We start from the raw sequence: 15,050 nt of genomic DNA on the forward strand, positions 1-15,050 counted from the left end.
GACGCATGGGGATCAGACGGGAGACGCTGGAGCATACTTATACTCCTGGGGGATGGGCGGCGGCTGCTGCGCAGTGGCGGCAGGGTGGGGCGTGCTAAGGAAGAGAGAGGGTGCAAGGAGTGGGGGGACTGGGCACGGGAGGGGAGGGGAGGGATGCACACACTCCACAGAAAGGGGCTGGTAGGAGGTCAGCTTTTCTGCCTAGGGCCACCTAGACTGCTGCTTCTCGAGAGCTTGGCTGAAAGTGAGGCCAGTACAGAACACGAAGGAGTGGTGTTCTTGGAGCACTTGGATCCAGCCGTGCCTGAAGGCCAGCACTGAGCCTTTTTTGGACGTGTTGGGGCAGGGTGGTGACGAGAATTTCACTTGTCAATTCAACCAGGCCTGCACATCCAGCCCAGCCCTGAGAACTGGCTCCCAGGAGTTTGAGGAAGGACCGAAGACCCCCCAACATTGCAGACTGCACCCTGGAAAGAACCTGTCCGAGTACTCCCACCCTCACGGTCCCTCCCCTCTCCTCCCCTCCTAGGGCAGACTCAGCGAGGAAGCCTGGTGTAGCCCCCAAGCCTGGCTGGGCCAAGGACCCACACCAGAGCGGAGGGGAGGGGCCGTCCCCTGGGAGGGGGCCTCTGCAAACTCAGGGTGAGGGCATGTCAGGGATTTCTGGAAGAAGGGAGACATGCGGAGAAGTAGGTTGAGGGGGTGGTGACATCCTCGGACTGAGGCTTCTCATTTGGGCACCAGAAGAAGGGGTGGGGTCTCCAGGCCTTGCCCCACAGCATCCGCACTTGCTGTGTTCCTGGCAGGGCCGGCCCAGGGCCCCCTGACCCCCCAGCGCGGAGTCGGGGCTCACACCCCCGCCTCTGGATGCAGACAGCATTTCACCCTCTGGGCCTCAGTGTCCTCAGCTCTGAAGTGGGGTTAACCTAAGAGCCCTAACTGCAGCCCCCTGGGCAGAGGGACCAGAGATGCTAATTCACCAGCGGGCGTGGGGTCTACGGGGCGCTCTCCGGGACCCGTCCCAATGCAGCGGCGGGTCTGTGCCAGAGGCTAGGACCAGCGGGGCGAGGAAGCAGGCCGGAGGGAGAATGGGAATGGGCTCGCCCGAGGCCACCGCCCTGCGGAGCCCGGTGCGTCCTGGGGGCCACGCGGGGAGCACTTCCGCGCATCCCAGGCCGGGCCGCCAGGTGGCGGTGTGGGGCCGCGGGACCAGGACGCCCCAGCGGCTCGCGGGAGCGGGGCGCACGGGGTGGAGGGCGGGTGGGGACGGGGCAGCGAGGGGGGAGGCGCACGTGACCCACGGCGGGGGGGCGGGGCGCTTGAGCCGGCGGGGCTGCGGTGCACGCGGGTGGGGGCACCAGCGGAGGGTCGCCGGGGCGCGCGCTTCTCAGGTCCTTGGCGGTGAGACGCCTCGCGCCGCAGTTCACCTCCCGGGAGGAGGGGCGAAAACCTGGCTGGCGCGCCCAGGTTTAGGGACCAGAGGCTCTGTTACTAACTAAGCTGATTGCCCCCGCGGGGCAGCTGTGCACCTGGCCCCCCAGGCCTGGCGGGAGTGGGCGACGAGTCCGTGCATCCAGAAGGCTCCAGAAAAGCTACCGAAATGTTATTAAAAAGCATGGGCGCGCCTCCGTGTGGATGAAAAGGCTGATCAGTAGTCAGTCTAAGAAAGAAATGCACACTTTTATTGGTGCCGGCCTGAGGGTTATAACCCAGGAGACAGACGCCTCTCAGGGGGCTCTGAGGACTGTTGAGAAGAGGTGAGGGGGGAGGTCAGCACACGTACATGTGATTTTGACGATGGTGTGCATGTACCCAAGCACAGTTTGGTAGAAGGTCACTGCTGTTCCCCAGGAACAGATCTCTTAGCTAATGGTTTTAGTGCTTTTCTAAGTATGGGAAGAGGCGAGAAACGGGGCTCATAAAATTTTCTCCTGAAAGTACTTCCTGAGGGCCAGTTCCGCCTTGATCTCCGCTCTGAGTTCCTTTCCGGATGTGCTGTTAGGTCAGCGACGCCAGTGGCTGACTTGTTTCTCGTAGAGCTGGATGGTGGGCAGCGGTCTTTGTGTACAATCCCCTCCCTTTCGGTCTTAATTTCTACCCAGGTTTGGGAGGCATTTCATGACCAATTCGTCCCATGGCGCTAGGAATGCTCATTCCCTGGTCAGGTGAGGATGCCATGGATGGGCCACTCGATGGGCTGTTCCTGGACCAGGCTCCGTTAACAATAGCCCAAGCCTCTGGCCGCCTGTCTCACAGTCTGTCGTGGTCCAGGAAACCGTTCCCTCTTGTCGCTTTGTCCCACATCCAGAGCTACACTATTACAATCACTGATCTTATACAACTGTGTATTTGGTCAGTGGTTTCAAGTCCCCTAGTCATGAATTTTATCAGAGGTTCAGTCACACGTTTGGTAACGCAAAAACCAAACCAATAATCGGGTAGAATGGGCAGGGTACAGGTAACATAGCTGGTGACGTTAACAAGGTCATGAGTAAGTATTTAAGCTGAGAACTTTCATTGGGTGCAGCCCAGTATCTCCCCAGGTCATCTGATTAGTCTGTTCTGCACCAGTCATTATCTTTAAGGGAAATGATATAGTGGCCTTGTCCGTAAAGTCCACCAAAGACGTCTGCACGTACAGGACGAGTGGTGGCTCATTGAGGCCCCCTTACGGGACTAAGAAAGGAACGTTATCTTTTAGGGAATTACGTGGCTGGTACCAGAAGAAGAAAAATTGATGTTTATTTCTGTGCAGGTATCCCCGGAGGGGAGGCAGGAGGCCAAAGGGCAGAGAAAAAAATGTATGAGTTTTTCTCGTTTGCCTTAAAATGTGCATTTTTATTTCATCACCCACACCGCCAGACAGAAGGTATAAAAGAAAGGCCCCGGGACCCCACAAAGGCTCTTCCCACGGGCCGCCTGGGTTCCCCTGTGGAGAGTCCTAGGCTGGCCTGACAGAGCAGGCAAAAAGCAGACACACGCGCAGAGATGAGCGTCCTCAGGCCCTGAAGTGGCCTGGCCCATCCCTGTCCACCGCTTGTAGCTGACCAGCCGCCCGGGGTCACCTCATCCTGCTAACGGAGGATGAGGTGGGGGTGCAGGGGTTGGCGCCCGCCGTCCCGCAGAGGGCACGTGCCCGTGAGGGCGCAAAGGCCCGTCAGATTCTTCCAGGCGTGGTCACTGGCCCTTCCCGTCCAGCAGCCTCGCACGGATTCCTCCACATCTGTAGCCCTGACTGCCAGCCCAGAGGGAAATCCTGCAGCTTCCCAAGAGAGGCCCTGAACCCAGGTTTTCTTTCTTTCTTTCTTTTTTTAAGGTGTTTTGTTTTTTTGGATGTGGACTTTGTTTTTTTTTTAAAGTCTTTATTGAATTTGTTACAATACTGCTTCTGTTTTATGTTTTGGTTTTTTGGCCGTGAGGCCTGTGGGGTCTTAGCTCCACAACCAGGGATCGAATCCGCACCCCCTGCACTGGAAGGTGAAGTCTTACCCACTGGACTGCCAGGGAGGTTCCCCAGGTTTTCTTTCTGGTGGTGGTGGAGGGTTGGGGAGGGAGGTGGGTGACTGGTCCCACCTGGCGCTCCCAGCAGGCCCAGCTGACCGGTGCCCGGCTGCTGCCTACTCCTCAGTTACTCCTAACCACCGGCCTCTGAGTTTCCATGGCAACCGTTCCAGAAGTTTAAAAGGAAGGAAAAGGCCAGGGTGCAAGCACAGACCCACTCCTGGCTCCAGGTGCAGAGTGCTCTCCCCCGCCACCCCCTGCCTGGCCACTCGGGCCGGCATGCTTCTGGAAGTTTCTTTGCCCCCCTCCCTAAGTCACCCCGAGTCTTTCCTCAGTGTTCAGCAGTAGGCAGAGGTCTCAGCCAATGGGACCGGAGCGAAGTGCCCACCGGCTGCCCCGGTGTGTGGTGAGTGGGGACGGTGTGCATTCTGTGAACACCCCCCCCCCCCCCCGCCGTGTGTACACACTGCACGCTTGCCAACCACAGCGCATGTCCCTGGGGGCTGGCCACGTACTGGGGATCCCCTGGGTACCCGCACATCCCGGGGCCACGCCAATGTGCTCCTGGGCACTTGGACTGCAGCCCACCTCAGTTCATCTTCCCAACCACCCACCGGGCAGGTGGTGTTGGCCCGGAGCCCTTTAGGGGACTTGTCCAAGGTCAGGAGCTCCAGGAGGAGCGGAGCTGGACTCACAGCTGGGTCTTGACTCTGGCCAGGCTCTGGCTACACACTCGCTGCTGCCCCAGGAAGGCCAGGGGCCTGGTTAGCATGTCTTTTTTTTAAATATAAATTTATTTATTCTACTTTTGGCTGTGTCGGGTCTTCGCTGCTGTGAGTGGGCTCTCCCCAGTTGCGGCGAGCAGGCCTGTCATCGCGGTGGCTCCTCTTGTTGCGAAGTGTGGGCTCTAGGTGTGCGGGCTTCAGTAGTCGTGGCACACAGGCTCAGTAGTTGTGGCTCGCGGGCTCTAGAGCGCAGGCTCAGTAGTTGTGGCTCACAGGCTTAGTTCCTCTGCAACATGTGGAATCTTCCCGGACCAGGGCTCGAACCCATGTCCCCTGCACTGGCAGGCGAATTCTCAACCACTGCGCCACCAAGGAAGCCCTGGTTAGCATGTCTTGACAGCTGGGACGTGAGCTCCTCCTGGCCAGGCCACCCTGGACGCTGGGAACACAGTGGGGACATCCAGGGAGGTCGCTGCCTGTTATGATGTATAGACAGGCCAGAGGAAGAACTTGGGGTAAAACACGTGAACGTAAATAATGAAGTTGTTCAAGGAATCAGACAAGGAGGAAGGACAGAGAGGACCGCAGGGCGGGTCGGGGGGGCTTGCCCCACGGAGAAGTCTGAGCGTTCAGGGCCACGAGGGTCTCCCGGGCTTTGCAGGGGGGTTGCTGCTCACGTGGAGCCCCGGCTGCCCGGGCGCCCTTCCCACTGCCCGGCCCAGCAGGGCAGGGCCTGGAGAAGTAATGTCGCTGTGGCAGGGGCTCAGCGGGGCCAGACCTCACCCCTCTCTGTCCCCCTTCTTGCCTTTGAGGTAAATTTCCAAGCAGGTGATTTTTCCTAAACAGGCAGAAGTTCCTGTGGGCGTGTCCTGAGGCCACACCGGAGCGGGGCCCGGCGGCTGGAGTTCAGCACCACGGTCAGCACCCTCCAACTAAGTGAGTCAGGACAGCCGTGCGTGCGTGCGTGCGTGCGTGTGTGCGTGTGCGTGTGTGTGTGCGTGTGCGTGCGTGCGTGTGTGTGCGTGCGTGTGTGTGTGCGCGCGCGCACCTGAGTCTGAGTGAGCGTGAGCGTAGGGGTTGGGTTGGGGACGGGATTGGTGGGCATTTGGGGGATGTGATGGGGCACGTGGGCTGGGAGGGCGGAGAGTGGTCTGTCAGGCTCAGAGTCTGGCCACACCCCACTCCTTTGGCTCTTCAGCGGGTGTCCTGGGCCTTGTGCTTTCAGTGTCAACCTTGAGGGTCCTTGTTTTCCGAGGCCTAATGCTGTCCGGATGAGGCAGTGCTCACGAGGACCTCAGCCTGCAGAGTGCCCCGAATCTGATACAACCCCTGAGGGCCCGAGTCAGGACGAGGTTACTGCCCCCAGGCCCCCCGTGGGGGAGGCCGCTGGCTGGCGCAGCAGGTGTCGGGGAGCGTGGGGTGGTCTTCAGGTCCTCTCGTTCCGGGGCGGGCCCCTCTGGGAGCCTCCGGGCCTCAGTCCTGCTGCCGAAGGGGGCCGACTGGACCACTTACTCTGCTCCCACCCATGCACCCAGGGACCGGACGAGCCCCGTCCCTCTCTGAGGAGGCTGCTTAAAGTTGCAGTTTGGAGGGTCGGGGAGACCCTGCTTGTGCTCCTGCACTGCCCCGCCCGCCTTGGTCTGAGGTGCTTTGCGGCTGTGCAGGAGAGGCCTGGCCCTGGGTACTGTGGGGGCAGGTCCCGGTGAGCTGGCAGCGCTCCCGCCCTCGGGGAGGGGCCTGCTGGGGCAGGAGGCGGGCTTTGGACTGCGCGTGTGGGTGCGGGGCTCGTGCTTGTGCCCCTTGGGCTCGGGGAGCAGTGGGCTCACTTAACATGGTGGTGCCGGCACGTTCCTGGCAAACAGTAACAAGGTCAAACTGGCCCCAAAGTTGGCCGCCGCCGTCCTCTGCGGAGTGGGAGTCCCCGCGTCCCATGCGTCTCGCTGTGAGATGCTGTGTTGGGGCGTCTAGCACGGCAGAGTCGTGATGACCGAGCCCTCCCTCGCTTCCCCTGCCCAGCCTTGGGCTGTCCTGGGGGCACGTCCCTGAGTAGATGGGAGGAACGTGTGTGTGAGGGGGGAGGGGAGCTTTTCTCTGGGCACTTAGGGGCGGGGAGAAGGTGGGAGAGGACGCGGAGACGTGCCCAGGAGAGCCGAGAGTGTGCCTGGCTCTTGTGAGGCAGTGCCCAGCCTGAGATTATCGGTTAAAATTGGGCTCAGGGTGGAAGTTTATTTTTTTTTTCCTTAGGTAAAAATGTTACTGAACTCAGGTGCAGCCGCTCGCTGTTTGGAGATCCATGCTGGAGAGGCAGGTGTTGGTAGAAATGGAAAACGGTGCTTTTAATCAGAAAACCAGCAACGTGGGGGAGAAGTCGTACTCAGTGTCCCCCTAAACCTACTCCCAAGATTCTGCTCAGCCGTGAAAGTTTTTTAAGGAAAAAGAGGCAGTAATGTCGGTTAATCATGGAGACACTGGGGTCAGGGTCGCCGCCATTCCCCACTGTGTGCAGGATGGTCAACTCCTTGCGACCTTTTTTTAGATGCTGTCTCGTTCACGCAGTTTGTTCGTGAGATTACTGCAGGGGAAGCTGGGGAAGAGATCTGGGCGTCTGTTAGTTACTTATTCTTCATTTCTACTTCTTTGATCTATGGAGAGAAGCAACATGTTAAGCAAGGTATTGTGTGAGCGAAAGATTTGAAAGGTGTGCTTGCGCCAGAGATGAGTAGAGCATGGGGGTGGCTGGTTTAGGGTTAGTGACAAGACAAGGGGACCTCTTGCAAAGAGCTGCTTACAGATCCCCACTTGGAAGAGCATTCCATTTCTATGGGATTAGGGGTGAAGGCCTGGCTTCTGTAGCTTCTTCCTGCAGACATAGGTGCCGTATTTCTCAGAGTGGAGGATGTCGACGTGGGTCTGTCGACAGCACCTCTTTGCTGACAGCTTTAGTTGCCTGCCTACATATACGGGCAGAACGAGCTACACAAAGATATAGGTTAACGTGAGCAATAATGTTAATCCCATTCCCTTGAGGCCAGTTCTTGGAACCGAGAGACAAGACTCAGCTGTCTCGAGTGCCACAGACTCAGTTCTGCTCCAGGTGGAGCAGCTCATGTCACGGCTGCACCCTGGTCATCACGCAGCCAGCCTTTTCCTTCTGGTGGCAGTTACAGTGTCAGTAAAATGGCTCAGGAATGTGCGTCAGCCCCTGAGTCTGTGACTCTCAGTCCTAATCATTAGCTTCTTGAGCTGCTCCTTTGTGACTCTGGGAGGCCTGGGAGACTTCAGCTTCTCTAGAAACAGGAGGCAGGGGAGGGCTTCCCTGGTGGCGCAGTGGTTAAGAATCCGCCTGCCAACGCAGGGGACACGGGTTCGAGCCCTGGTCCGGGAAGATCCCACATGCCGCGGAGTAACTAAGTCTGTGCGCCACAACTACTGAGTCTGCGCTCTAGAGCCCGCGAGCCACAACTACTGAAGCCCGTGCGCCACAACTGCTGAGCCTGTGTTCTAGCCAGCCCTCTGCTGTGGAGCTGGGAGGGGGTGACCTTAAGCAGACTGTCCCCCCAACCCCCCAGGTCCTGGCCCCGGGGGTCTGATTACAAGGAGCTGTGCCCCCCAGCGACTGCCTGTCCCAGGCCCACAGCAGTTACCTAATTGTGAATGTCATTAGCTGCCAGCACCCTCAAAATTAGCAAGCGCTGATCACGCCCGTAATTGTCAACTCATGTGAGTGACTTTTTGTTACGCACCTTGTCCTGGTTGCAGATTCGAGCCCCAGGAGAGGCCTGGAAGTGGGTGGGGGCTGGGGGGCGGGGCTGGGAGCCTGGCCTGCAGGGTGGGCCCCTGGGGCTCTGGTCTGACTGCGCCACTTATTAGTGGGGTGAGCGAGGTGCCCCTCAGCCTTTCTGAGCTGTTTCCCTGAGGTGGGCAGAGCCCCAGCGAGTCTGGCACTGAACCCGGGGGCTCCCCTGTGTACCTTTGTGGCCAGCGGTCGAGGGCAGGCTGGAGCACGTGACCAGAGCTGCTGAGGACTGGACCCGCTGGCCCGTGGGTTTCTGGCTGGCGTCAGGGGTGGGCCTGCAGTCCCCGGAGGCGGGGAGGAGGCTGGGCCCTGAGAGAATCCGAGGGGCAGGAGAATCCTGAACTTGACCCAGCCTTCTCATGGTGGCAGGAAGGTGTATCGCCAAGGTAGGGGGAGCACACCTCGCTGAGCGGTGTGTTAGCTTGGTTTAGACCTTCTAAGGACGTCGGCACATTTAGACACATGGCCCGTGGGCCTTCATCTGTGCGCGTCCCCGGGGCCTCACAGGTGTGAGGAGTGGGCCTGGTCCTGTTGCTGTCTGTGCCCTCAGAGCCTAGGGCGGAGCCTGAGACACAGCAGGTGCTCAAACCCCCTCTCGACACCTCAGCCCCGTGTTCGTCCATCTGCTGCCCCTGAGCGGATGGGACACTCGGAGAAAAACAAGCCAGGGTCAGGCGACCACTTAACAGGGGGACTTTATTTACTGCCCTGGAGCAGCGTGCCAGGACCCCGAGCCCGCTCCCACACACGGCCCCTCCGCGAAGCTGCCGCTCAGTTTGGAGCCGAGACCGCCTGGCGCTAGAAAACACGTTGAAAACATCAACGCTCTTCCCTTTTTTTCTTTTTCTTTTTTTTTTTTTTTGGTACAAAATGATACAAACAACAATACAAAATAGTTGTGCTGTTGACGATTACAAAAAAAGTTGGAACGTTTGTCTAACTGCGCAATGCTCAGAGATGCAGTGTGAATACATCGTACTCCAGTATCTCCCCAGAACAACCACAGTCATGCGGGCTGCTACACATTGGGTCCGTTTTCAAAAAGAAACATGCAAAAAAAAAAAAAAAATTAGAATGGGAAAAGGAGAGAAAGGAAAAGCAGAATGCGTTCCAATTATACACAGAGGTTCCCCCCCGGGGTGCCCCGCTGTGCGGGGGGCCTGTCTCATCTACGCCAGGTGGCGCGGAACTGTCTCTCAGGATGCTCCAGGGGGGGAGATTGTGTTTGCTTTCTTGGTGTTACACCTTTCAGCCTTGACAGAAATTGAGACTCCCCTCCCTGACGCTCCCCTTGGAGGGAACAGAGCTGTCATCTCAAAGGCCCGTGTGGGTGGTGCTCACAGTAGGGAAGGCCTGACGGCTGCCGTTACCCTGACACGTTGGCGGCGGGAGGTCAGGCGCCCGGGATGTTCTGAAGCACGCAGGAAAGGGAAGGCCTGCTGGGCCAGGGGTGGCGGGTGCTGAGGCCTGACGGGCACGGTGGCCCTGGGCTGGGGGTGCCCACCGCCCGAGGCCAGGGCATTCTTGCTGGCGTCTCCTGTTCACAAGAACAGAAATTCCCTACAGGCGCTGAACCTGCCTGAGCGCTTTGCCAGCACCGAGTCTGGGCCTCCGCTGGCCGCGTCCTGATCTGGACCCGTCGTATCTACAAGCTACGAAAAAGGGACGTTTGACGCCGATTGTGTGTTTAGCTAATGCTAACCCATTGGTTGGGACGGAGCTCTGGGAGGCATCTGGGAGGGGGTGGGAGCCTCCAGGGGCAGCTGTCCGGCTGCCTGGAAGCAGGGATGGGTGTGAGAAGCACCCCCTCTGTTGACGTGTCCCCCGCTGGCTGCCGCAGCCTCGGCCTGTGCGATGCAGGCGAGATGCAGGGGCCCTGGCAGTGATGAGGCGAGGGGCCGGGGCAAGAGAGCGGGAAGGGGGCAGTGGGACGGACTCTGCATCCGGCTCTCCTGGGTGGGGGGAGGCAGGGCGCCTGGGGCCCCGAGGGGTCCGAGTCGCAGGCCGCGCCTGGCACACCCATCCTTGGGGTGAGCCCAGGGGACCAAAGGGGGCCTCGGGATTCCAGTGAGGAGAGTTCACAGCTGTCTGGGCCCCACCACAGTCACCCTTAGAACTTCAACTGGAGATGAGCTTTCCAGAAACAAACAAAAACAAGGTTCCGGCTCACGTCTCACCAACCCTGACACCACCAGCAATCCTGGATGGCCACACCTTCAGACACTGGGACAGTCCTCGTGGGCCGCCTGACCCCGAGCGATTTGCACAGCATGGCTTCACAGGGGGGCGTCCCCTCCCTCCGGCAGGCCACGCCGCCCGCCACGTCTGGGAGACCGCAGTCTGCGTAGGGGCATGGGCATGTGACACCGGTGACCACTGCCTCTGTCCACGTGTCCCTCCCCAGGAGTCATGGACAGGGTCAGGATGGACGGAGCCCAGCACAGGCCTCCCTCAGGCCACAGGCCGGAGCCCGTCTCCCCAGCTCAGCTCAGCTCAGCTCAGCTCCGGGAGGGTGGATGGAATTAGTGATGAGTTTGGTTTGGGGAAGAACCCTGACATCCAGGGGGGACACACCCACGCGGATTGCACACGCACGTGTCCACTCAAGCTCATCTTTGAGGCCGAGGCTGTTTAGAAAAGAGGATGACCATGGCACCAGGGCAGGCTGTGGGCTGCGGAGTGGATCGGAGAGAGACCCCCCGACGGAGGGCACGGGGAGCGTGTGAAACCCCGCCCCCGCCCTCCCGAGGCCTCCCCTGGCCCCAGGAGCAGGTGTGAGGTGGGGCTCTGACACCAAGTCCTGCCCAGGGCCAGTGGCAGCCCAGGCCCCTCCCTGGGGAGCCCGAGAGCAGGCAAGGATCCCCCAGGAGGCGGCTCTCCTGCCGGCCTGAGGCGCCTTCACACCCAGAATGGAGGTCCTGGGAGATGCTGGGCGAAGGGCTGCCCCAGCGCCTCTTCTCACGCAGCCGCGGACAGACACAGCAGGGGGCTCCTTGCTGCACTGTGGAGCTGACTCGGGAGTCTGGCTTGGGAGTCAGACTGCCCCGCAGGAGGCACGGCCAGTTCTGAGAGCTCAAGCAGCTACCTGGCCCTGCAGCTGCTGGCTGCTGCCACGGGTCCAAAGGAAAGGAGACTGTTTCTGGCGGATGCGGTGAGACGCACGTGTGGGACAGATGGCACAGCGACGACGGTGCTGTCCCGGCACTCGGAGCCGACCGTAGCCGCCCACATCAGCTCACGAGCATCAGAAACTCTGGTCCAGAGGAGCAGGGCAGGGTGGAGCCCGCCAGTCCCCCCGGTCGTCTCCAGCCTCCTGGGACCCCGGTGAGCATCAGCTCTCCCTGCAGTCCGCACGCCCCGCCGGTGGCCAGAGGCATCCAGAGCCTTCGGGGGTTTGGACTGGTGAGTGTCCGACGGGGTCCCTCGGGAGTCTGATCTAGAGGGGTGGAGGGCTCATGCCAGGGTTTGGTGGCATGCCGGCCGGTTTTGCTTGTGGTTTCCTGGGACACCGTACTCTCCTGGACCAAAGGCAGTGGGGACCTGGGTGGCATTCAGGGTCACAGTTGGCCCTGGGGGAGGCCTCATGATTGGGGGGCCCTGGGGGTGGCCAAGGGCAGAGATGGGGGAGCATCAGGGACAGCCGCTGGGAACCCCAGCTGCCCAGCTATTTCCAGCATCTGGGAGTCGGGGGCAGCACGCTTCTGTGGAAGCCCAGCTGTACAGCGGGCCTTTGGTCCACCGGCTTGACCTGCCCCAGGCGGACTCGCTGCTGCAGGAGCTGAAGGTGGGGCCTCCGGCCTCGGGGACCCCCAGGGGGCCCGGGAGACCCCAACTGTGCAAGCAAAGTGTGAGCACTCGGAAGGCTTATGGCGTTTGGACCCCAAATTGTTTTTCTTTGTCAGTTTTGTCAAGTGCGTCACCCACTTTTTTTCTTGATAGGAGATCGAAAAAAAGGACATTCTCCCCAATTCCTTAATTCGTGACTTCAGAGCTGGGACTGGCCGGGGTTGGGGGCTCTCAGGACTGGCTGGGGGGCGCTCCTGAGTGTGAGGGAATCTGACGCATGTACCAAAAGGCACTTCCATTCTGTTTTAAACAGCGCTTCTGTCCAGGAAATCCAGGCTCAGACGGTGCCTCTGCTCTCCATGGTGCCGAGTCAGCTACCGCGCTGGGGGCGGCCGCGGGCTGACAAGTGTTCGTGCCAGACAGCTCCGTGCGGGGGGCGGGCGGGGACCCCTCACACACCGCCGGGTGGCGCGGCCGCGGAGTCGGGAAGGCCCGCTGTCTGTCCCGTACGTCCGAGCGCTGCTCTCGCCTCGTCTGGGGCGGGCCCGCTTAGTCCTCCTGGCCGCCACCGTACATGTCTGCCAGCTTCCTGAACCTGGGCCCCCAGTCGTTCAGGTATTCGTAGTCCTGGTCCCCGGAGCTGGATGAGTCCAGGGAGCTGACGGAGCCCGCGGTGGACCCGCTGCCCTCGTAGTCGAAGACCAGCAGCGAGTCATAGGGCGGCGCCGTGGGGTCGTTGTCGGCTGCGCGGAGTCCCTGGGGGCCGTGGAGACACGGGTTAGGGTGCAGGGCGGGGGGCAGAGGGGCGCCCAGGAGCGGAGCTGGGGAGGCAGGTTGGGGAGGCGCAGTGATGGGGCCTTGTATGCAGCAGGTGCTCAATAAGTGCTCCTGCGTGTCAGTCAAGGGCGCCTCAGAGACCCGAGTAGGGGCGCGGTGTTTGCAGAATGAGCCGTGCAAGAGGCCTGGGGGCAGCGCACACAGCCAGGCGGAGGGCCGGCCGGGGCCTGTGCGAGAGGCCGGCCTCCACGAGTCCCTGGTTGTTGCCACAGGGAGGGGAACCCGGGGTGGGTGTCAGACACCTGAAGTTGTTACCGTAACTGTGCGCGGGAGCAAACGGGGATGTAGCAGGTGTGGCTGGAGCCCCTGCCCGTGCCCCGGCCCCTTTCCCCCAGTGCCTGATGCTGGGACCCCTGGCCAGGCCACCTCCAGCACTCTGGCCACTGGCCAAGGGTGCCCCTGGCAGCTCCCACCCGGGGACCGTGGGAGGGGTGGACACACCTCCCCGCTCCCTCCCCCCGGGGGCCGGGACAGCTTGGAGGGCTCCCCGCCGGCTCCAGGAGTCTCCCGCAGGACGCAGGACGGCCCGGGGGCCTGTGCTGGCACTGCCTAAGCCTGCCCCCGTTAGGGAGGGGAGTACCTTCCCATTATTCAGTACGGAATGGTTGGTCATTTCCATTTTTGCTTTCCTCTAAGTTGTTTAAAAGTGGGCTTTTGATTGTCCATCAGGGAGGACGTAGTTTTTGGAGTTTTAAAAATTTTATTACCCTGTAGATGGTAAATGTCGTCCAAGCTGAATCGGCTTTTGGGCAGCCATAAAAATTTCATTTACGGTCTGAGACACGGTCTGTTTCGGGGAATATTCTGAGAAATCTCTTTTGTGTCTCTGCCAAGCCACTCCCTGGGTTCTATTCTGTTTAAATAAATCCTTTTAAAGTCCGGTTCTGACACAGGTGGAGAAAGAAGTGTTGTCAGCCCCTCTCAAAGTACAGTCGTGTTAGAGATGGGTGGTAAATCCGCAGGGACCCGCGCTGGCTACACGGGGCATGGAAGGCATCCCGTCTGTGGGAGCCGCGGTGGGCGCGGAGGTACTGGCTGCCCGGGCCGCAGCAGCTGGCGCTGGGGGAGAGCGTCTGGGGTGCAGCCACGCGCCCTGGCTCACGCTGTCCCTCGGCTTTACCGCGCAGGAGGACGGGAGCAGAGGTGGGAGGCGCGCTCTTGACACCCTTGGACATGTCAGTTGGGCACCTTGGGCTCAGCTTCAAGAGGTGGGTCAGCTTTTCTTGCCAAGGGGATGATCAAAGGGACGCTGTCGGCTGGGACGCTGATGCTACATGGTCTCCAGACCCCAGGCGTTAGGATGGGTGACACGGCCACGTGGTCAGCTCTGGAGTGACGCTCACCTCCCAGGCCGTCCCCGATGCCCTGTGTGTGTGTGGAGTGGGGAGGGGCAGCCTGCGCGTCTGGTCATCGGGGTTGAGTGGACACTGCGGAGGCCTCTCCCGATCGCTGCAGACAGGAGTCTGGGGTCAGAGCCACCTTGCTGGTCCCCCTCCTGTTCTTGCCGGGACTGTGGCCTCAAGTTCCAGCAGTCTTGCTAAGCCCTGCGTGTTTGTCCCCACCGGGGGCGGGGGCAGGTTAGTCCTTCTGCAGCGGGGATACTAAACCGAGGCGCTCGGCCCAGGGCTCCCCGCCGGCAGCAGCAGGGCCGGCGTGAACCCAGGCCTGGGGCTGCCCGCTGAGCCCAGCACCGGGCCCCAGAGAAGCGGGCTGCTTCCTGTCTGTGTTAGCAGGTCTGCGCCCCCGGCACGGCCGGGCTACCCACCTCGCTGATGAAGTCCCCGATGTCTCCTGGGTGGGGCACCACCGGCCGGGCCGGGTACTGGGGCTCGGCGCCCACCGGCCGCTCGTCCACCCGCCGCACCCCGGGGGCCTTGCTCAGCACATGCTCCATGGCCTCCGGCTGCTGCAGCTGGCTGAGGTCGTAGTCCTGGGGGGCGGGCAGGGGAGTCAGGAAAGGCAGTCCGGGTGGGGGGGGTACCAGGCAGAGGCACCAGAGAAGTCGTGGGGCGCGTCCTCATCGTGTTCTGTGGCTGGGCTCTGAGCATATCCATTGACCTATTCCGGGCCCCCCGGGCGCCCCCCCGTCCTGGCCCCTCACCTGGTCTGTCCTTCCTGAAATGCTCACCCCACCTCTGTTCATCCGAATCCTGCCCGTCCTCAAGGCACATGTGGGGTCTGTGCCCCCTGCTGCCTTCCCCCTGGGGTCAACCCCTTCCCCATCTGCTCAGCTGCCACCGCATTCCTCATGTGTCCCTGGGAACGCCCACTTCACGGGGGGTGGTCACTAAGCTTTTATGGGCTAAGGCTCGCCCTGAGTCCCCAGTGACCAACTGGGCAGCGCCCCAGGCCCACCCTCCCTGGGCGCGGGGTGCAGGCGGCACTGGGCGGGGCTCGGTGGCTGC

At 61.1% G+C, this 15,050-nt stretch overlaps 1 protein-coding gene across 1 annotated transcript in view; it reads right to left on the reverse strand.

Annotated features, from left to right (window-relative positions):
• Positions 1-11,437: 11,437 nt before the first annotated feature.
• CDH4 (cadherin 4) overlaps positions 11,438-15,050 on the reverse strand; it is a 154,507-nt gene continuing 150,894 nt past the window's right edge. The window contains exons 14-15 of the mRNA XM_060033317.1: positions 14,411-14,575; positions 11,438-12,564 (exon numbers count right to left, since the gene is read on the reverse strand). Of these exons, the coding sequence (XP_059889300.1) occupies positions 12,358-12,564; positions 14,411-14,575 (372 nt within the window). The 3' untranslated portion in view covers positions 11,438-12,357. The remainder of the gene's footprint in view (positions 12,565-14,410; positions 14,576-15,050) is intronic.

This window comes from Delphinus delphis, chromosome 15 (genome assembly GCF_949987515.2).
Source record: "Delphinus delphis chromosome 15, mDelDel1.2, whole genome shotgun sequence".
NCBI lineage: Eukaryota > Metazoa > Chordata > Mammalia > Artiodactyla > Delphinidae > Delphinus > Delphinus delphis.